The sequence below is a fragment of the Canis lupus genome, chromosome 4, assembly GCF_003254725.2.
Source record: "Canis lupus dingo isolate Sandy chromosome 4, ASM325472v2, whole genome shotgun sequence".
NCBI classification, from domain to species: Eukaryota; Metazoa; Chordata; class Mammalia; order Carnivora; family Canidae; genus Canis; species Canis lupus.
In genome coordinates this window covers 62239525-62261878 of record NC_064246.1, presented here as the reverse complement: position 1 = coordinate 62261878, position 22354 = coordinate 62239525, and the positions used below count along the sequence as shown (strand labels likewise).

Below are 22354 nucleotides of genomic sequence, written 5' to 3'. Positions count from 1 at the left end.
GCCCCTACTCGTGCTCTCTCTCGCTCTCTCAAATAAATAAATAAAATATTTTAAAGATTAAAAAAAACTGAATTAGAAAATGTAAATCAAAGCCACAAAGAGGCTTTCCAGCAGGACACAAGAAATTATGCCCTAGACACAAAACTAAATGCCCTTCAGCTTGGGAAGTCTCTCCCTCCCACCCCACCCACTCATCCTCTCCTGGTGCTTTAGTTGCAAGACTTGGACCTTTCTGTATTGATAGGGACTGCTTATTTGTAATCTCACAGCTTTTCACTCTACCTGAAAAATGTGTTTCTTCCTGAAATGAATTGTTTATGCTGTGCTGCAAGTTCTATAAGCTACTTTCCTCAACTACAACCACCAGTACCAAAGTTTACTGTTGTGCATTTGAATTGTTTTACTCAGAAATTTATTAGGTTGCTGTCATCTGTTTCCTCATTCTAAGGTCTCTTTGTATAACTTTAGCTTCAAATAAAATTTATTATTTTGGGGAAAAAAACTAAATATCACTTCATACCTATTAAGATGGCTATAATCAAAAAGAAAGTTAATAACAAGTGTTGGGGAGAATGTGGAGAAATAGGAACATTCGCACATTGCTAGTGGAAGATAAAATGGTATGAACAGTTTCCAAAATGCTGCTTGGAAAACAATTTGGTAGTATCCCAAAAAGATAAGCATAATGAATGATATCATATGATCTGATAATTCCACTCCAAGATATATAAATTCAAGATAAATGAAAACATGTGTCACACAAAACTTGTATGAGTGTGTTCATAGCAGTATTACTCATAACAGCTAAAAACTAGAAACAACCCAAATGTCTATCAACTGATGAATAGATAAGCAAAATATGGCATGTCCACACAATGACGTACTATTCAGCCATATAAAAGGAGTGTAGTACAGGCTAAAATATGGATGAACCTTAAAAACATTATGCTAAGTAAAAGAATCCAGGTACAAGAGGCTATATATTGTATGATTCCATTCACATGAGATGTCTAGAATAGGCAAAACCATAGAGACAGTAAGTAAAATCCTTGTTGCCAAGGGCTAGGGGAAAAGAGGAACAAGAGTGACTGCTAATGCATACAGGGTTTTTTTTTAGAGTAATTAAAACATTTGGGAATTAGATGATGGTGATGTTTGCACAATTTTGTGAATATAGTACAAGCCGGGATCCCTGGGTGGCGCAGCGGTTTGGCGCGGGCCTTTGGCCCAGGGCGCGATCCTGGAGACCTGGGATCGAATCCCACATTGGGCTCCCGGTGCATGGAGCCTGCTTCTCCATCTGCCTGTGTCTCTGCCTCTCTCTCTCTCTCTCTGTGACTATCATAAATAAATAAATAAAATAAAATATATATATATATATATATATATATATATATATATATATATAGTACAAGCCACTAAATTGTGTGTATTATCAAGCTCACATTATCACCTTTACAGGGACTAGTTGCTAAACCCCACAGAATAACCTGAAACTTTTTCTCAAGACTATCTATCTGGGAGAAAAAGGGGGAGTATTTATCCATAGGCTTCCATCATTGATGAAACCAGGTCAGTTGTTTGGTAGAATGACCCACTTTCAGAATTTGATCATTTCCCTGAGATGGAGTTCCTCTCTCTCCTGAATTTCCCAGAAATGAGAAATTAGAACCCACAGCTTGATTACATTCGATTTACACATTTTTGGCTATAGTTCATCATGGGTGATGTTATTTCTTTGCATTCTATTACAACAGAACACACCTAAAGCTGGTTGCCCTATCTTGGCAATACAAAAATTTACCAGTGGATTTGGGTCAGATCGCTCCATTATGTTGTGGTATCCCTCTTAAACTAGGAAATCATCTGGTTTCTTTGGCACCATGTAAATGTCAATTCCCCCACAATCACCCATCTAATGATTTTACTATAAATTGGTACTCAATTATATTCAATTAATTCTATACACAAAACAAATACTGTTTAATGTATGAATAAATGTCAGGGGTAGCTCATCTTCCAATCTCTCCATCTCCACTCCAGGCCCTGAACCCTAGATAGACCGAGGTCACTTTACACAAGACAAAGATTCCACACAGTTGTATGCCTTGAGAGAGTGCTTGGTCCCCATTGCTCTCCTCCTCGTGTAAGTTTTATATCTTGAGTTGCTGCTACCCGTTAAAGTTAGTGCTTAAGGGACCCCTGGGTGGCTCAGCAGTTGAGTGTCTGTCTTTGGCTCAGGGAGTGATTCCAGGATCCAGGACCAAGTCTCACATTGGGTTCCCTGTGGGGAGCCTGCTTCTCCCTCTGCCTATGTCTCTGCCTCTCTCTCTCTCTCTCTCTCTCTCTCTCTGTGTGTGTGTGTGTGTCTCTCATGAATACATAAGTAAATCTTTAAAAAAAAATAATAAAGTTAGTGCTTGAAAAGTGCAAAGTGGGATGCCTGGGTGGCTCAGCAGTTAAGCATCTGCCTTTGGCTCAGGGTGTGATTCCGGGATCCGGGATCGAGTCCCACCCACATTGGGCTCCCTGCATGGAGCCTGCTTCTCCCTCTGCCTGTGTCTCTGCCTCTCTCTCTCTCTCTTTCTCTCTCTCTCTCTCGCTGTGTCTCTCATGAATAAATAAAGAAAGGAATCTTTAAAAATATTTTTAATTAAATAAATAAAAAGTGCAAAGAGGAACATGTATTTTCTTGGGTATTGGTCTATAAAACAACCACCCATTCTCATTCGTTTGGTTTGTTCGTCTCAAAGTCTTTGTATTCTTGGTTGTAATTACTCATATCTAGGTAGATCTGGCTGTTTCCAGGGTGAAAAAGGAAAACTAACCTGTGTTAACCATAATAGATTTATTCATAAAGATAAAGCTGGTGGGTGCCTGGGTGGACTCAGTTAGTTAAGCATCTGCCTTCCGCTCAGGTCATAATCCCAGGGTGGTGGGATCAAGCCCCAAATCAGGCTCCCTTCTCCCCCTCCCTCTGCCTGCCACCCCCTCCTACTTGTCTTGTCCTCTCTCTGTCTTTGTCAAATAAATAAATAAAATCTCTTTTTTAAAAAACTGGCAATTTAGAGCATTCAAAATTTCTTGAATCCAATAGGCTCCTTAAACACAGTCCCAAATAGAAACTTGCCCTTCCTCCTTTATTATCTATCTCAAGAAATGATACCACCACCCACTCATTTATTCATACTGGAAACCCAAGAGTCATCCTTGTCTCCTTCTTTTGTCTCCCACATTTAGTCAATCAAAAGAACCTATCAATTCTACCTTTAATCATCTCATGTATCCATCCTTATTTCATCCCCTGATAGAGTTCAGCTACTGGGATGGTATTCCAAAAGGTAGCCTTTCATCAGAGTTACTGCCTTCTAAATCTATCTCTAGCTCAGGCAGAGAGAACATGTCTAAGTGAAAAAAATGCCTCATGCCACTCCCTACTTAAAATATTCCCATGGTTTTCATTTGGAAAACCAATAAACCCAAGGTTTTGTTTTGTTTTGTTTTTAAACCCAAGGTTTTTATGAGAACTTAATATAATCTGCACCATCAACTTCTTCCATCTTCTCAATTTCCACTCTTCCTCTCGAAGTATGTGCTTTGGTAATTACCAGACTTCTTTTGGTTCCTCAAATGATTCTTCTCTTGCCTCTTGAACTTCACAAACACTATTCTACCATCTTCCTCAAGCAGCACCTTCTCCTGACCAACCCCTCCTCAAATGTAGGGTCTTAGCTAAATGTCATTTCATCAGGGACACCTTCCCTGGCCATCTTCACCACAATTTATTGTACATACTGATTTAATATTTGCTTCTCTGATTGGGTGGTGGGCACTGAGGGGGGCACTTGACAGGATGAGCACTGGGTGTTATTCTGTATATTGGCAAATTGAACACCAATAAAAAATAAATTTATTATAAAAAAAAATTTGCTTCTCTGTCATTTCAAAAATTCGGAGGAAATGACAACGAGATTGTCATTTGCTCCTCTATCCCCATCACAGGGTCTGGAGAATATAATAGATATTTAATAAATATGTGTTAAGGGGCACCTGGGTGGTTCAGTCAGTTAGGCATGTGCCTTTGGCTCAGGTCATGATCTGCAGGTCCTCGGATCAAGCCTTACATCAGGCTCCACGCTCAGTGTGGAGTCTGTTTCTCCATCTCCCTTTGCCCCTCCTCACACACACACACTCCTGCACACACACTCTCTCTTTCTTGCTCTCTCTTTCAAATAAATAAATAAAATCTTTATAAATAAACAAATAAGTGTTAAAATTATATTGGAAACTAAGCCACAGAAAGACTATAGGCAGGATCCCTGGGTAGCACAGCAGTTTAGCACCTGCCTTTGGCCCAGGGCGCGATCCTGGAGACCCGGGATCGAATCCCACGTCGGCTCCCGGTGCATGGAGCCTGCTTCTCCCTCTGCCTATATCTCTGTCTCTGTCTCTCTCTCTCTCTCTCTCTCTCTCTCTCTCTCTCTGTGTGTGTGACTATCATAAATAAATAAAAAATTTTAAAAAATCTAAAAAAAATAAAATTTCCATTCAGTTCTTTTTTTTAAAAAAAAAAAAAAAAGGAAGACTATAGGCATTTTTGCTAGCATATTTTGTGTGCTTTAAATACAGGTTTTATGAGTAACCTAAGCAGAAAAAAAATTATCTGTAAAAGCATGTTAAGTTGTTTAGAATATAATAGTAACTACAGTGCTGTTTCTTTTGCTCATTACTCCTTGGAAATCCTAAAGTAAATCCCCTTCCTAAATGCTGGGCTATACAGTTTTCCTGACTCAGCCTTGTTTTATGTTTTGTGGAGGGATCTAGGAAACAGTGATAATAATATCTATCTGGTATAAAATATACGGGCAAAATATTTGAGCAGACATTTCACAAAAGAACCTGTATAAGCAGCTGATAAACACATAAAAAAGTACTCGACATAACTAGTCATTTAGGGAAATTCAAATTAAAACCACAATGATATATCATTTTCCTCACTCTAGTGCTTAAAACTGGGAAAACTGACACTACAAATGTTGGTAAGGATGAGCAGCTACTCAAATCTTCCTACTTTGCTGGTAAGTTTAAAATGGTAGAACTACTTTGGAAAACATTTTACAGTTTCTTATAAAGTTAAATACATGCTTACTGTATGATCCAGCAATTCTATTCCTAGATATTCCATAGCCACCCTAGAGAAATGAATATTTCACAACATATATTCACAAAAAGATGAATATTCATACAGTTTTATTTGCAATGGTCCCAAACTGGGAATGGCTAGAACATCCATCAGCAGTTGAACAAATAAACAAATTGCAGGGGCGACTGGGTGGTTCAGTGGTTAAGCGTCTGCCTTTGGCTCAGGTCCTGGGGTCCTGGGATGCAGTCCCACATTAGGCTCCCTGTAGGGAGACTACTTCTTCCTCTGCCTATGTATCTGCCTCTCTCTGTATCTCATGATTAAATAAATAAAATATTTTAATTTGTAAAAATAAAAAAATTGCAATATATTCACAAAAAATGAAATACTATTCAGCAATAAAAGGGAATAAACCACTGGCCCACAACAACATGGGTGAACCTCTAACTCATCAATCCACTCCTAGGCATAGACCTAACAGTATATTCCTCAGTGTTTATATATGCACCAAAACAGAGTACAGGAATATTTATATCAACATTAGCATAATAGTCAAAACCAGGATCAACTCAAGTGAACTTCAAGAACACAATGAATAAATGGTGATATATTCATTTAATTAAAAAGTATAAACTATGATATGCAGCAGTATGAGTGAATCTCATAGCACAATGTTGAAAAAAATAATATCTATCTGAAAAGATCGTTAAAAAAAATTGAGATGGTATATTGCATGTGCCTGGAATGGGATAGATACTCAATACATCATTATTAAAGAACAAAATAATAGGTAGATACATATTGGGGGATGTGTGCTTTGAACTCTCTCAAGACAGTTGCTGTAATGGTGACATTGGTTAATTTTGTAAGACACTCTACTATATGGAATTATTTCAAAGAGGACACACTGGGATCTGAATGGTTCTTGAAAAGCAAGTAGACCGATCACAGTGTACTGGCAAAACAATCAGTCCATCTAGCAGTTGGATCTTTCAAAATCAGGGGTTGTGATCTAGAGTTCACGGAACCCTAGAGGATCTATGCATGGATTTTCAAATGTTTATGGCCTCTTTAAAAATGGATGCAAAATTTTGTGTGGGTATATATGTGTTTGTGTCTGTACACTATTCTGGGGAGTGGCTGTACACTATTCATATCTTTCAATAGCTTCTTAAAGGAACCGCGAATAAGAAAAAGCTAGGCTTCCTCTCTGGGCTCAGACCTGGTTGGCAGCGACTTGGCCAAATGCACCAAGAAGGTTGGAATCGTGGGTAAATACAGGACCTCCCTCAGGAAGATGGTGAAGAAGATTGAGATTAGCCAGCACGCCAAGTATACCTGCTCCTTCTGTGGCAAAACCAAGATGAAAAGGCAAGCAGTGGACATCTGGCACTGTGGCTCCTGCATGAAGACTGTAGCCAGTGGCGCCTGGACCTACAAACCCACCCATTGGACAGAGAGTAAATAATCAAAGGAGGATGAAGATGCAAGAAGGGCTGAAAGTCAACAAAAAGGAAAACGCATTTCTGGGCCATTGAGAAGATACAAAATACTACATAATTAGGTGATGATGCTCTTTCTTGAGGGACAAACTGAAGAAAATTGAAGAACTTAGAGAAACACTGACCAGAGAAAATTAAGGAAAACTAATAAATTCTGCAAAGTCAATGCCAATTGACCAAGAAGACCCCTCAAGTTGGAATCAACATAAGCTAGAAAGCATATAAAATAGTTAATTTCTAAATAGTAGATATTTCTATGAAGCAAAAATGTAAAACAACTAATGTTTCAGCAGCTCAAAGTAAAATAAATGCTAATCATTTAAAAAAAAAATCAGTCTGAACTAGAACCACCCCCTTGGTCTATGGTTTGTTTTCTGGTATTAAAAGCCTGACGTCCAAAAAAAAAAAAAAAAAGCAAAGCTAGGAATCATTGCCTAAACATTTCTTCAGGAAATCTGGTGCTCTGGCAAAAATGAAAATGTTGACAGTGTGATGGTTGTGTCATCTGGCTGGCCAAAGCAATGTTTTCTGCTAAAGCAAAGATTAGAAGTCTTGAGGTCAAAATGATCTCAACTAAATGGTTCTTCTACACTATATTTCCATCTGCCCAGCACGTGAGCCATTAACACATGGTTCCTGTTGATGGTTCTCATATTCTTATTTGCAAGGAAAATTCACTGAGACCAGTTCAGAAGAATCATTTATCTAATGTATTGGAGAACCAACTAAATGAGTCTCCTTTATATACTAACAATTTTCCGTTGCTAAAGACTGGCTATTTGTGGGAGATTAAACACACAAGACTTGACCAAGACTGTCTTTAAGTCATTCCTTTACTAATCTTCATAATATATATATTCCTATTCTAATCTAAAAAATAGCAAGTCTCGCCATGTGTTGAAATAATTTATTTCAACACTTAATGCATCATCTGTCCCGTATTTCCACATGTTGTGTCATCACCATTTGACCTCAACCCATTGTTAAATATTTAATAGTACGGTTGGATAAACAATACAAAGTATAGTTTACTTTTGAATGTAACATTTACATGAAAAAAAATAAGCCAATACATGCTGCAAAAGGTACAATTTTAGGTTATAGTACTACTTCTTCTGGTGAATGGAAAATGAGACGTTATGAGAAGGATGAATGAATCAGGGAGAGCAATGACAAATGAAAAGATGCCATAACTCTCCAATATAGAATAAAGGCAGAAAGCAACTGCCACCCAAATGTTGACACAATGGGAACTGTGTGTTTCCACTGCTTAAAACTTAAGCATAATGATGTTTTCAGTTTTTAAAAGGAATCTATTCACATAAAAATAATGAAATAATATTCAACAAAATACTCACCATTAGAAGATCATTTTTAACACTCACTGAGTGTAAATCTCATCATGACAGAAATTACTCATTTAAAGAACTGACTATAATCTAAGAGAAACATCAAAAGAACGCATGCAACAGATTTTAATGAGTAAGAACACCACTCCTGGAAAGCGTACTGAATACTGTCTTTTGACTCTCCACAGACAATCAACCGTAGGAAGTATGAAGACAAGCATAAGCCTGCACAGAAAATCTTTGTAACTCATCGAGTTATTTTGAGACAAAGAGTTGAAAACTGCATTTATTACCCTTCAGCATGTTTTTCAGTGACAGTCAAAATACAAAATGGATCTACAAATCATAGCTGAGAGAAATTAAAGAAAACGTAAGTAAATGGAAAGATATACCATATTCATGGCTTTGAAGACTCAATATTGTAAAATTTCAATTCTCCCCAAATCAACATATCGTGGCCATAATCCCATCAACCTTTTTTTCTTTTTGTAGAATTCAGCAAGTAGATTCTAAAATGTATTTGAAAATGTAACTAGAATATCCAAAGCAATCTTGAAAAAGACTGAAGTTGGAGGAATTACACCATCTGACTTCATTACTTACTATAAAGTCACAGTAATCCAGATAATATGATACTGGCATAAGATCAATAAATATATCAGTGGAACAGAATGAAGAACCCAGAAATTGGGAGGCCTAGGTGGCTCAGCAGTTGAGCATCTGCTTTCATCTCAGGTCATGATCCTGGAGTTCTGGAATCGAGTCCTGCATCAGGCTTCCTGCATGGAGCCTGCTTCTCCTCCCTCTGCCTATGTCTCTACCTTTCTCCGTGTCTCTTGTGAATAAATAAATAAAATCTTTAAAAAAAAAAAAAGAACCCAGAAATAGATCCACATATAAGGGTCGTTTGTTTTTTGACAAAGGTGCAAAGGCAAAAAGCAAAATGAATTTGGAATTAATTCCCCTTTGAGGAAAGATGACCAAATAAAAATGTATATAAAGACGCAATAGGATGTCTAAAGTCATGTATAATGCCTCATGAACTCTGGACCTATCATAAATATAATATTTTACTTTTGGAGCAAATCAGACATTAGAAATGAGACAGGATTCAGGTCAAATAAAAAATAAGTACAAATGACACCATGGATGATCAGATAGCGATCACATCAACTGCTGACTGCAATATTGAATAGGCAAGCACTTAGAAAAGAACTAATTATTAAATGTGCAAACCACTGCCACTCTATGAAAGCTAAAATGAGGTAACAGAAACCAAAATATACAAAAGTGACTACAGCATGCGAACTCACCTTCAGCCATTGAATAATCAGGAAAGTGGCTCTGACTTTGATGTTTCAATCACAAAGCAGGAAAACAAAACGGCAAATACTAATTTGCTCACCTTGCACTTTCCATGCAGTAGAAAGTATAAATGAAATAAGGGTTAAAAGTGCTAAACATCACACACTGATACTTTCAGTCACATCTAAATATATTAATCATTTGTATTGTCTTTTTTTTTTTTATTGGTGTTCAATTTACTAACATACAGAATAACACCCAGTGCCCGTCACCCATTCACTCCCACCCCCCGCCCTCCTCCCCTTCTACCACCCCTAGTTCGTTTCCCAGAGTTAGCAGTCTTTACGTTCTGTCTCCCTTTCTGATATTTCCCACACATTTCTTCTCCCTTCCCTTATTTTCCCTTTCACTATTATTTATATTCCCCAAATGAATGAGAACATATAATGTTTGTCCTTCTCCGACTGACTTACTTCACTCAGCATAATACCCTCCAGTTCCATCCACGTTGAAGCAAATGGTGGGTATTTGTCATTTCTAATAGCTGAGTAATATTCCATTGTATACATAAACCACATCTTCTTTATCCATTCATCTTTCGTTGGACACCGAGGCTCCTTCCACAGTTTGGCTATAGTGGCCATTGCTGCTAGAAACATCGGGGTGCAGGTGTCCCGGCGTTTCATTGCATTTGTATCTTTGGGGTAAATCCCCAACAGTGCAATTGCTGGGTCGTAGGGCAGGTATATTTTTAACTGTTTGAGGAATTGTCAAATGAAACCTAAAATACAGTTAGCTATTTATTTATTTTCTATCAATCCAATATTTGATTCCTATCCAGAGGTACAATTTGAAATCTTTACTTTTCTTTAAAGTTCATTTTAATGACTTAATTACAATAAACTCGAATATGCTGATAGAACTAGTTTAAGTGACTATGTGCCACATATCTTAGATGACTGCTGGAAACCCAAAGTATTTCTAAAATTGGAGGGGAGAATAAGACAATAAAAATGTATAGAACCATGCCTGGCTGGCTCAGTCAGTGGAGCTTGCAACTCTTGATCTCAGGGTTGTGAGTTCAAGCCCCATGCTGGGTGTAGAGATTGCTTTAAAAAAATAAAATGCTTTTTAAAAAATGTTATACGGAAACAAGTAATATCAGAAAGAAAGTGCTGCCCATGATTGACTGGCTCTACATAACATCAAAGCAACACTGAAAAGAGAAAAGTCCAGGTAATCAATTGTTTTCTCACTACTATACAAAAAAACATACATTCTAATGACTTTTTTAAAAACTTAATTGATTTGGACATCATCTTGAATAAACATTGCTTTTATGTACTCACATTTCTTAACTTTTTAGTTCAGCCAATACAGAACTATTACCCCCCAACCCCACTTCAAATCCTCATTCTAGCCTAAGAAGTTGCACAATCCAGAGACCATGACGCATTAAGTACTGTTTTTGTACCTAGAAGAACAAAATCTGATTTTAAAATCATTCAGCCTTTATATCAAGTGCTTAAGTTCTATAAGATTGTTTATCTGCATTTGAAATCTTAATATCCATTTTGCAAAACACCTAACTTCAAAAAAGTTGAACACTTAATTTTCAGGCAAAAAAGTAAAAGCTACTCAGTTCATGACTTTCAAATTTTCCATGCATAACTTTATCCCACCCCCTTCCATATTCTCTCTTTTTTTTTTTAGAGACTGAAATTCAACCAGGTCCGTCCTGGTCTCAAACAGCAATTTCATATGATTTCAAATAGCTATCTTGGAAGCTAGATTGAATCATTTGCTAAACTCTAATATTTTAAATTTATAAACTTCAGAAGGAAGACAGCTTTTGAAGCTGACAAAAAAACAATCAGAGAACAGCAGTCTTTTTGTGTGCTGCCCAGAAAGTCAGTTACAAAGTGGTCCTATTGTGTTTCTCATAATTTACATTTACTTTTTTGGCAGAGCAGAAAGGAAAAAAATAAGAAGTCAAACTTAGAGGCATACAACAAAAATGAAAGAGGGCATTTTTATTTTAAAATGTCCTCTTGACATTTAGACATCCACAAACCCAATATTTAACATTTACAGGAGATAAAACAGTAAAAAAATATATATAGCAGCTGTTTTTCTGTGATGGTATTGAACAGGTGTGATACCATTTCATACCACAGAAATCGGATGGATCTCTTGCTGATGCTCACAGGAGGCCCATATGGAACCAATATTGACCTATGTCTCATTTCCTTGAATTGGCCAGAAGATAACCCAGGCCAACAAGAGTCCTAATGACTGATCTGTGCCGATTCAGAGCAGACATTCTCCCAAACAGATCAATACTATCCAAGGTGCAGCTGAAAAACAGGATGAGCTTGTATCATTAAACAAACACCAAGCTGCTTATTCACAAGGGTAAAAGCAACACAGCATTTGTGTTTTCCACAATGTGTTTGCCAGTGACCTCAACCCTGACCTGCAGGGCCACCCTCTCTAGGGCGAGAAGTAATCCTGTATGGGTCTGCCCCTGGTACTGGGGCACTCCTATGAGAGGTGGCATTTTTTTTTTTTTTTTTTACAAGGAGAGCTACTGCGTCTGCTTTGGCCAACCTAGACAATTACATGATGCCAAAGCAATTAGTCAATGCAGTTGATTTAGTCAAATGATCAGTCTGAGTATTTGGCATGATGTAGACAAAAAATCAAATAGAAACAGAATTTTTACTTTTTACCCACCATACAGAATTGTGTAGACACACCTTGGATTAAGTTAATTTAGAAAGTGTTTATGACACCAGTTACCTCTCTATATTAACTACTCAGATAAACCAAATACTTTTGATAAAAATTTCGAATATTTATTAACCCAGCAAAACTGACTCTATTGTTTTTATTTATCCACATAGATTCTCCCCCAAAAGTCATTGTATCTATCTGTATGCTCTTTTTATGTCAACATACTGTATATGCACATGTAATGGAACAAGCTAAATCTAATAATACATGCAAGTTACGTCACTATTTTTATTGGTATATGTTATAAAATATGAAGAAATTATGATCTTTAGAATCATATTCCCAGAAGTACTGGGAAAATAAACCACGGATTAAAACGTGACCCTACTTTCCTCTAAGCAAGATGACTTCATATATGACCAAGCATGAGTAAAATTTAAGTGTTTTGTATGGTCCTAGGGTGAAAACTCTAATTATAATCACATTTTCCAAGATTTGAGGGACTACAGTGGATTCAGGACCAATAAGTGTCCTTAAACAGGGACAAATATAAATTCACAGAATTATGTGTGGGTCTTAAAACGTGTTAATGGCTATTTGGTAGCATTGCCATGAGATCCAGCCATCTACCATCTAAAATGTTTTATCTATTCAGAATATCTAGTTTATTTTCCAGTCCTAGATTCATGGTTTGATAAACCCAGCTAAAACAAAACTGTGTCTCTTTGCTGCTATTAAAAGACAAGTTTTTTACACACACAAGTCAAATAACAATAACTGTTAGCTTTCCCCTTTCTTTTGACTGTTCTCCTTGGGGGAAAAAGAAGGACCTGAAAGGGAGAAAACATACTTTCCCTCCAGCACTTTACTATATAAGCACTCTCTCCACCTCCCTGAATAAAGAAGAAATAAATTCAACTTTGGAACTCTGCCATTGAGTGGCGGCTCCTGCAAAGGGGACAGTTTGCTATTAATTGTTAATGTCGTCTGCCATTAGAGGGCACTAAACAACCCTACATTAATGCTGCGTTGGAGGGAAGAGAGAAAGGAAGACGGGAAAAGAAAGAGGGGAGGGAGAAGCGGGGAGAGTTTGAGCAGACTCGGGGTAGGGGAGGGAAACAGAAAAGGGAAAGGGTGGGCAGACGAGAGGGAGAGAGAGAAGAGGGAAGAGAGAGGAGAGAGAGAGAAGACAAATCTGAAAAAACTAAGAAGGATGTGGAGCCCCCAGAGCCGTCTGAAGTCACCAAAAAGCCAGCCCTCCACCCCCGGGCCGCCGGCACCCCTCCTCTCCCGTCCTCAGGACGGTAATTATAAAGCGAAAAGCAGCGGCGAGGTCACCCGTTTTTACCAGCCTGCTGCACCGAATGCGCGCGGTGCAGGTGCGGCGGCCGCGGGGCTTTGTGATTCATGCCCACTTTCAAAGGGGGGCTTGGGCCCGTCTGAGAGGCACCCAAACAACTGTCTTCTAATATTAGCACGGCTGTATTTCGGGATCTATTATAGTCTGTCCAGACAGATCCCATTGTAATGGGATCTTTTATTAAAAGATTAGCACTATCTCCTGCAGTTGGTGGAAAAAAATCTGTTATCACTGAGTTATTTGCAGTTGTGGAGGGGGGGGGGCTGAGGGAAGGTGGGGGGGGAGGGCGAGAGGAGGAATGGGGGGTGGCGGTCTGGCAGGGGGGGAGGCTTGAGGGAGGGCGAAGAGGGGCGGATTTGAAATCCGTAGAACAAATCCCAGTGACCTGCGAATGTCCAAGAATTTTGTCTGCATACTTCGCTGTCTGTTGTCCTTCGGGCTCCAGAAGCGAAAAGAATGGAAATTTAAAAGGCAGCTTTGGAATAAACAATATAGCATTTTCCGTGAAGTAATCGTTTTATATAAAAGGAAATATCGCCTCCTCGGTTTCATTCAGCGGTGCCAAAAATGTTATAAATGAGAGACCCGCCAACTTTCAGCGAAGAATGCCAGGCACTGTGCTTAATAAACTGAGGCTACAGAAGTTCATTATCGATGTTGCAATCTTTTTTATTCCGCGAACCGAGAAAGAGAGAGAAAAGAGGGAGAAAGAGAAGACCGAGCCGAGAAGGAGACTGGGAGAGACAGACAGAGGCACACAGGACAGAAACTGGGGAGTCTCCGCGCCGGGGAGGGTGGGGGTGGGGTGGGGTGGGGGTGGGGTGGGGGTGGGGGTGCAGACCGCCTACGTCGGCGCCCCCGCTCGGGGCTCCGACTCCAGACGCCGCGAAGTGAAAGGGGAGAAAAGAAAGGGAGAGGGCGAGACTGTGACGGGGGGGGGGGGCTGGGCCTGGGGTGCTCAACATTTTTTTTTCTTTTGCTCGGGACTCGTCGAGACCCAGGGCCGCGTCTCGGCCCCTCCCAGCCGAGGTGGAAGGCGCCCGGGCCGGGGCTCGCAGCCCCAACTGCGGGCCGGGGGTGGCCGCAGAGTCGGGCCAGCCCCGACCCAGACACAAAACCCCGCGGGGCGCGCGCCCGGGGCCGCGGGGGCCTAAGAGCGTGCGCTGCGCCCCGGCTGCGCCCCCGCTGCGCCCCGGCGGCCAGGGGCCCCGCGCTCCGCCCCGACCGCGAGCAGGCGGCGGTCCCAGCGGCCCCGGGCTCTCGGGGCGTCTGCAAAGTCCTCCTGGAGCGGCGGAGCGGCGGAGCGGCGGAGCGGAGACCAACTCCCGGGCTCCCCCGGCGCCGCCCGCCGCCTCCAGCGCCCCCAGCGCGCCCCCCTCTCACACTCCTCACACTCACACTCACACTCACGCACGCACGCACCGCCACCCCGGGCGCGCCGGCGTTGCCTGCGAGCGGCGGCGTGCAGGACTTGAAGTGGGTGTTCTTCCCCGCTCCCCACCCCCGAAGCGTCGCCCCCACCCCCCCGCCCCTGCGCCTTCCCCCTCCCTCTCCCTCCTACGCAAATAAGAACTCGGCGATTCCCCTCCTGCCGCTTTGATTTCGGGCACCTCCAACAGATAATTGGGAAGGGTTTCCAGAAGGTGGGAAATGTCACCTGATTCACACTGAACTTTTAAAAGCTCCCCACCCCCAAGGAGCCGCGCACACCCCAGCTCGCGGCCGCCCTCCCGCTGCCCCACACACTGGGAGACCGCCCACCGCAAACCGCGGAGACCCCCGTCTAGATTTAAAGCGCGGCTGCGCCCGGCTTCTGACGTCCATTGAATCGCGCGGGCGGCCGGCGGCGAGCGCGGGGCTGCGCCGGGATCGCTGCGCCCTCCGCCGCTCGCCTCTGCGACGCGCGCCGCTCGCCGGAGCCACCCGCCGCCGCGCCCGCTGCCCGCGCCGCCGCGCTCCTCGCCCCGCGCCTGCCCCCAGGATGGTCGGTCCCCGGCACCCGCCCGGCGGGCTCTGCCTCCTGCTGCTGCTGCTGTGCCAGTTCATGGAGGACCGCAGCGCCCAGGGTAAGCGAGGGGGATGCGCCGCGAGGGGAGGCTCGGCTGCGGCCGGGGCTTCGTACTTTTCTGTCGGGGGCGCTGGGTCTGCTCTCGGCACCGCTGCTCTCGGGAGACGTTGGACCAACTTAGCGACTCCGGGATGGAGCGGAGTGCGGAGACTGAAGGCTGTGACACTTTGGGACCGCCAGCCGAGTTTGGAGCGCGGTTATCCTTTAAAAGGAAAAGGGAGTGAGCCCGAGCCTCGCTCAGTAGTTAGGGTTAGATGCTCCAAGTTCTGGACATAATGAGTTGAGATGTTATCTCCCCGGTGTTGGCTCTGGAGAACGGGACAAGCATCAGTAGCCTGGAGGTTTCAGCCGATCCATTTGCCATCTACCCCTCTTCCCCTCCTACATCTTTTGGATACTTTGAGAAATGACCGGGGGATGGCGGCGGGGGGGGTGGGGGGGGGAGATCCTGAAATGTCTTTGGTGGCCGGGGGGACGTGGTTTCAGCAACTTTGCCCAAACTTGGAGATGTGGATGCTGAAAATTTTAGAGGGAAGAGTAGCTTTCTGCCTAGTGGATGCTTCTTCCAACCCCCCAACCACCCCCCTCCAAACCCCGCAAAAAAAAAAAAAAAAAAAAATTTTTTTCTCCCCTGGAGTGTTTTGAGTAGTTTACATTTTTTTTTTTTTTTACCCCTGTGCCTCATTCCTCCGACTAACTTTAGGTAGAAGAGCGAGGAGCTCACAACTTCTCTAAATTCTGAGATGCATAAAGAGCAAATGACTAAAGTTTGGTCTCTTCTTTGTAAATTAGATGTATTCCAATTAGTCTTTTGGCCCAATTTTTTTTGAATAATAATTAACAATAGTAATAATAATAATAGCAGCTTGCCGGCCAATTATCGTGCAAGTTATATAGATGATTCATAAGAAGTCTTCCCGACCAAAATCCGAACGTGAAAAGGGGGGAGGAAGGAGGGAAAATGAACTTGCAAAGGTTCCTCGGTAGGTAGGAGATAGGTGAACGTGAAAGAGCAGGAAGCTCCCCCTTTGCCTCTCCCCCCCCCCCCCCAGCCCCCCTACACTGTTCTCGAGGCAGACCCGGAGCCCTCCTGGCCCCGGCGGTAGCGTCCTGAGCGTGTTGTAAACTGTCCCCCGGGCACTGCCCCCTCGCCGCCGGCACCGCGCGGCTGAGTTGCCCGCCTTTCGGGGCGAGGCGCTGCCCGGGTGCCGCGGACGTGGGCGCCGGCGAAAGCAGCCCTCGGAGATTTCGAAAGCTCGCGGTGGCCGCGGGCGTCCTCCGGGTCTGGCGGATTGCAAAACGGGCCGCCGGGCGGGCTGCGCCTCGAGGCCGCGCGGGGCAGCTCCGGGCAGGGCCCGCTGGCTTTTGCTTTTTTTTTTTCTTTTTTTTTTTTTTTTTGCTTTCATTTTTCCCAAGTGCCTCTTTTTTTTTTTTTTTTTTTTCTTTTTCCTTGATGTGTTCCTGTTGTGCGTGTCGGTGTGGGTCTCTCCTCGCTCTTTCTCCTTCTCTCTCAAGTTCTCCTACTTTCTTAACCCCTGTCACAAATAATACCCGTGCCGCCTACGTGAAACCGACATGTAAAAACATCCGTCGCATCCTGTTTTTGTCAGGTTCTTTAATCTGCTCTTCGAGTCGCTGCAGGTTATGAAATGGGACGAATAAAAGTAAACAGTCTAGTAAAAGTCAATGCAAGCTGCACGTGTTGTGTCTGGGTCACTGGTAACTGACATTGATAGGGGCTGGGGCGCTCTGGCTCCTGGCTCGCGCCCCGCTTCCCCCTCACCCACCTCCCACCTCTGCAGCCGCCTCCCCCCCCCCCCCTTTCCCCACCTCTTCACTCCCTTCGATTTATTTTCTGCTTTTCTCTGCCGTCTCTCTCTACTCCTCCACAGTCACTCCCTCCCCATCCCCGCTGGGTCTCCTTCCCTCCCGAGCCCGCCGCCTCCCTCCTCTCACTCCCCCCCCACCCCCCACCCACCCCCGCCTCTCGCTCACCCACCTCCCACCCCTGTCTCCTCGCAGCTGGGAATTGCTGGCTCCGCCAAGCAAAGAACGGCCGCTGCCAGGTCCTATATAAAACAGAACTGAGCAAGGAAGAGTGCTGCAGCACCGGCCGCCTGAGCACCTCGTGGACCGAGGAGGATGTAAATGACAACACGCTCTTCAAGTGGATGATTTTCAACGGGGGCGCCCCCAACTGCATCCCCTGCAAAGGTAGGACTCTTCCTCCCCAGTGTGCAGGCCCTCAGTAGAGGGCGTCTTATCCTCACCTTCCCCATTGCCCTGCTGGGGTTTGGGCCCCGCCGAGCTCTGTCCGTGGGTTCCCTCTATCTTGTTCCCCCACCCTAACCCCCTCCCCCCCAGCCCTGGTTAGCCTTTCGGGTTGAATCTCACCTGTTTACACATCTTCCGGCTAAACACAGTTGCCAAAGTTTCCTGGACTTAGTAGCCAAGTATGGTGCTGAATCCCACTCGATGGCAGATTTCGGGTATAGGGTGCAGACCACGGCCTCCACCCCCTCCTCAACTTCTAGGAGAGAGCCGGCCCCCTCTGGTGCGAACTCCTGGCCACCCGACTGTACAAGGTCTCCACCACCCTCCTGGCTGACCTGCAGACTGCCTGGCCCAGGTTTTGATCCATGCCCCTTTCCACCTCGTAGAGACCTGCGAAAACGTGGACTGTGGCCCCGGGAAAAAATGCCGAATGAACAAGAAGAACAAACCCCGCTGTGTCTGTGCCCCAGACTGTTCCAACATCACCTGGAAGGGCCCAGTCTGCGGGCTGGACGGGAAAACCTACCGTAACGAATGTGCACTCCTCAAGGCCAGATGTAAAGAGCAGCCGGAGCTGGAAGTCCAGTACCAGGGCAAATGTAAAAGTAGGTCCTACCTGGCTCCCCTCCTCCCACTTTCTGCCAGAGGTGGACCTTCTGGAAGACCTCTGGGGGATGGTACAGCCCCACTATAAGAGCCTAATAATTATGATGATAATGATGCAAAATAAAGTAGTCCTTATATATATATATTATATATATATATATATATATATATATATATTCCGAAGGCTTCTTCAGAACACTGAGGGGGTCAACCTAGAGTCATAGATTTTTCTCTTGAAAACCACAAGGTTCCTAAACTGGTTTTTGAAAAGCTGGGTCCTTCCCTTTTCGGATTTCCTTGGCAATACCAAATGCTCATTGCCTAAGGGCCAGGAAGTGCCTGTTTTTGACACAGTTTCCCTCTTTATTTCAGAGACCTGTCGGGATGTGTTCTGTCCAGGCAGTTCCACATGTGTGGTGGACCAGACAAATAATGCCTACTGTGTGACATGTAACCGGATGTGCCCAGAGCCCACCTCCTCTGAACAGTATCTCTGTGGGAATGACGGAGTGACTTACCCCAGTGCCTGTCACCTGAGAAAGGCTACCTGCCTACTGGGCAGATCGATTGGATTAGCCTATGAGGGAAAGTGTATCAGTAGGTATTCTGGATTAAGGAAGGAAAAATGGAAACAGGATCAGAACGGCTAGGTGTAGTGTTAAAACTGCGGAGTTAATCAGTAAATAAACCCCAAGCCTCTCCTAATGCATCGTTTCCCCAAAGGGAGACCTACATACTGTCCAGTTTGGGGAAACTGTTGTAAATACAGCATTCCTCAAGGAAACCGTTATCTTCAAGAAGCATTGGTATATATGTTGAAATGCCAGCAAGAAACAGGAAACAATTTTCTGTCTTAGGAAACTTAGAACTCACTCGATTTTACACATATTTTAGGTGCTAGACTTGCTGGAAGCAAGAAATAATTGCTTAACAGCTCCTAAAATCTGTTACCAGTTTCTAATAACTGATGGAATGCTTTAGCTTTCAAAAGATTCCACTTGTGGGAAATAATCAAATACATATTTAACTCAAGGATCCTGTGGTAATCCGTTCCCCCAAAATACTATTTTCATGTACCAATAGGATATGCAGGAAATGTGTGTGAGTTTCGATTTTATTATCAAGCATTTTTGCATGATATCTCCACTATCCTATTAGTGAGTAATAAATTGTGTATTTATATTTATTGATGGGACTAAGGAAAGGGAGATATGGGGAAAAGGAGAAATCAGTTTACTTATCACCGGCATATTATATCCTAGAAGCAAAGTCCTGTGAAGATATCCAGTGCACCGGTGGAAAAAAGTGTTTGTGGGATTTCAAGGTTGGCAGAGGCCGGTGTTCCCTCTGTGATGAGCTGTGCCCTGAGAGTAAGTCTGAGGAGCCCGTCTGTGCCAGTGACAATGCCACGTATGCCAGCGAGTGTGCCATGAAGGAAGCTGCTTGCTCCTCAGGTGTGCTGCTGGAAGTAAAGCACTCCGGATCTTGCAACTGTAAGTGCAATTTTAACCTTGCTGCAATTTGAGGCTTTCCCAGGCAAGCCCTAGGGAATGGAGACATGAAAAGCACGAAAACCTTCCAATATAAGCCCATTTCTCCTTAAATTAGGTAACTGCTAAATTTCACCAGCAATTCAGTGGTCCACAGAAAAACTCCCTGGAATGTTTCCTGACTTTAGGACTTGTCCAAGGATCATCAACGGGCTTGCCTCTAAAAACCCACTCCTAGTCATTTGCCCCTAATTATTTTGCTTTAGTTATGTGCTTTGCCAGTTTGCTTTATTAACACTTGAATCTAAACTAACTGCTTCAGAAGTTTTTTTTTTTTTTCTTTTTCAAAGACAGCTTTATATTATCACACATGGGCTGCTGCTTTTCGCAGTTGCCTCTACTAACTCTGAATTAAGGACCCAAAGCAGTTATACCTAGAACACAAGAGCGCTTTTTATCTAATTTCAGGAATCTGCCCGTAAAACCTGAGCCATTGATTCTTCAGAACTTTCTGCAGTTTTTGACTTCATAGATTATGTTTAAAACAAAAATTTTTTTAAACTTATTGCATAACAGCAGATGCCAAAAACAAAGCATCTCACTGCAAGTCACATAAAAATGCAACGCTGTAATATGGCTGTATCAGAGGGCTTTGAAAACATACACTGAGCTGCTTCTGCGCTGTTGTTGTCCGTATTTAAACAACAGCTCCCCTGTATTCCCCCATCTAGCCATTTCGGAAGATACCGAGGAAGAAGAGGAAGATGAAGACCAGGACTACAGCTTTCCTATATCTTCCATTCTAGAGTGGTAAACCCTCCACCAATGTTCAGTGTTGACATAGCCTTTGTCAAAAAAAAAAAAAAAAAAAAAAAAAAGAAAGAAAAAGAAAAAGAAAGAAAGAAAAAAGAAAAAAAAATATATTGTCCATACTTGTAAATAAGTGTACGCTTATTTATTTGGGGGGGAAACTATACATAAAGGACTTTTGTCCTAGAGCTCTCTCCCAGGCCACCTTGTTACTCATTGGACACGGAGAGGCAGTCATTGTGAGGTCTACTGGATGAGGCCCATAGTTGAGACTTGTAGACATTTATTTATACTGTGTCATGTTTTATAATTTATACATAAAATGTCTGGTTGACTGTACACCTTGTTTTTGAAGAAATTTATTCGTGAAAGGAAGAGCAGTTGTTATTTATTGTGAGGTCTCTTGCTTGTAAAGTAAAAGCTTTTTTTTTTCCTTGTAAACCATTTAAGTCCATTCCTTACTATTTGCTCACTCATCTGTCTCCCTCCCATCTCACCGTCGTTAGACTCTTTTTCCACTTTAACAAACTTGCATGTCAGTTTCTGTCATGTTTATTTATTGGATTCTCTGCTGCCTGTTCTGTACATACATGATCCCTCGGGTTTTGTTTACAAGGAATCTTGACTGACCAAAAGGCATTATAACTGACTCAAATAGAAGGTACAGAGGATACACCTTTGAGGAAACTCCTAGTTCAGTTCTCTTGTGATTTGTGAGAGACAGGGTGATAGTAATGTTAGAATTCTCATAATGTACTTTTGAGATGTTACAAATCCAAAGAAATTGAGTGATGTGGGTATCTGGAGGCTGATGGAAGGGAATGCTATACATTCAACCTATTGTTAGGTGTTTCCTTTAAGCTAGTCTGCTGTACCTCTTAAATTAGTTCTTTTTCAAACAATGTGTCACTAAAAGTTATATCAAAGCTTTATCAGTTCAAGTTTCTTGCTTTTCATAATACTTTTTTCTGATGCAATTTTATATTTTCAAACATGGCAAGTTAAATATAAATTCATTTAAATATATAGTTTTGTACTTTTCTACCATGTAAATGTGCAATGTATATAAAAGTTATAATGTGTATTTGTAAATAAATGATGAGTGAAAAAATAAAAAAATTTTAAAAAGCCAATGGTCTCAATTGTTGGTGATGTGAAAGAAGGTGTTTGGGCTTTCAAGTTAAAGTGTATATGATACATTTGCTGAAAAGTAGAGTGAGCCAGGACAATAGCAAAAGTAAACTACAAATCACTTCAGTGGAGTCCGAAAAATAAAGGGATGTAAGGTCCAGCAACCCGTTTGCAGGAGCGACTGCATACCTACAAACACCATCATCTTAGCTGTCCTTTTGTAAGCTCATCTCCAGAGCCAGGAGAACCCTTTATCTTCCTTCATCTAAATAAAATGGATCTTAGATCTCTAAAAAACAAAGCACATCATAAGGAGAAGTGAAAATAGACTAGTACTTGACAAGCACATTCTAGAAATTGGAATATCAACTACAGAAATAGGCATTATAGGGTTGGAATTCTAAGGACTTGGGGTGAGGATGGGGCAGAGGTGGATTGCCACAGTCACCTCCACGGTTTATCGGGATTATGTAATGACACTCGAGAATGTGTGTCAATATTTTGCAGGTTACATTAAGACAGCCAAGTCACACTACTAGAGCCTAAATCTGACATTGGGGGGACACCAGTTGGTGGTCCC

At 42.6% G+C, this 22354-nt stretch overlaps 1 protein-coding gene across 3 annotated transcripts; it reads left to right on the top strand.

Moving 5' to 3' along the window:
* The first annotated feature begins 15221 nt into the window (after nucleotides 1-15221).
* FST (follistatin) lies at nucleotides 15222-21776 on the top strand. 3 transcript variants are annotated; one of them, XM_025434845.3, is made up of 6 exons: nucleotides 15222-15461; nucleotides 17486-17677; nucleotides 18124-18342; nucleotides 18716-18940; nucleotides 19609-19836; nucleotides 20565-21776. In XM_025434845.3, the coding sequence occupies exons 1-6, from the start codon at nucleotides 15377-15379 to the stop codon at nucleotides 20645-20647; spliced, it is 1032 nt and encodes a 343-aa protein (XP_025290630.1). In that variant the 5' UTR covers nucleotides 15222-15376; the 3' UTR covers nucleotides 20648-21776. The 3 variants fall into 3 exon arrangements, with proteins under 3 accessions (XP_025290630.1, XP_025290629.1, XP_025290632.1); XM_025434844.3 differs by having other exon boundaries at nucleotides 19606-19836; XM_025434847.3 differs by having other exon boundaries at nucleotides 19606-19836; nucleotides 20302-21776.
* The last annotated feature ends 578 nt before the right edge of the window (nucleotides 21777-22354 follow it).

Bases quoted from the DNA above. Each gene is read 5' to 3' on its own strand.
- FST (XM_025434844.3), top strand. From the start codon at position 15,377: ATGGTCGGTCCCCGGCACCCGCCCGGCGGGCTCTGCCTCCTGCTGCTG. The intron at 15,462-17,485 runs GTAAGCGAGGGG...GTCTCCTCGCAG, and splicing joins GGAGGACCGCAGCGCCCAGG to CTGGGAATTGCTGGCTCCGC. The intron at 18,941-19,605 runs GTAGGTATTCTG...ATTATATCCTAG, and splicing joins CTATGAGGGAAAGTGTATCA to AAGCAAAGTCCTGTGAAGAT.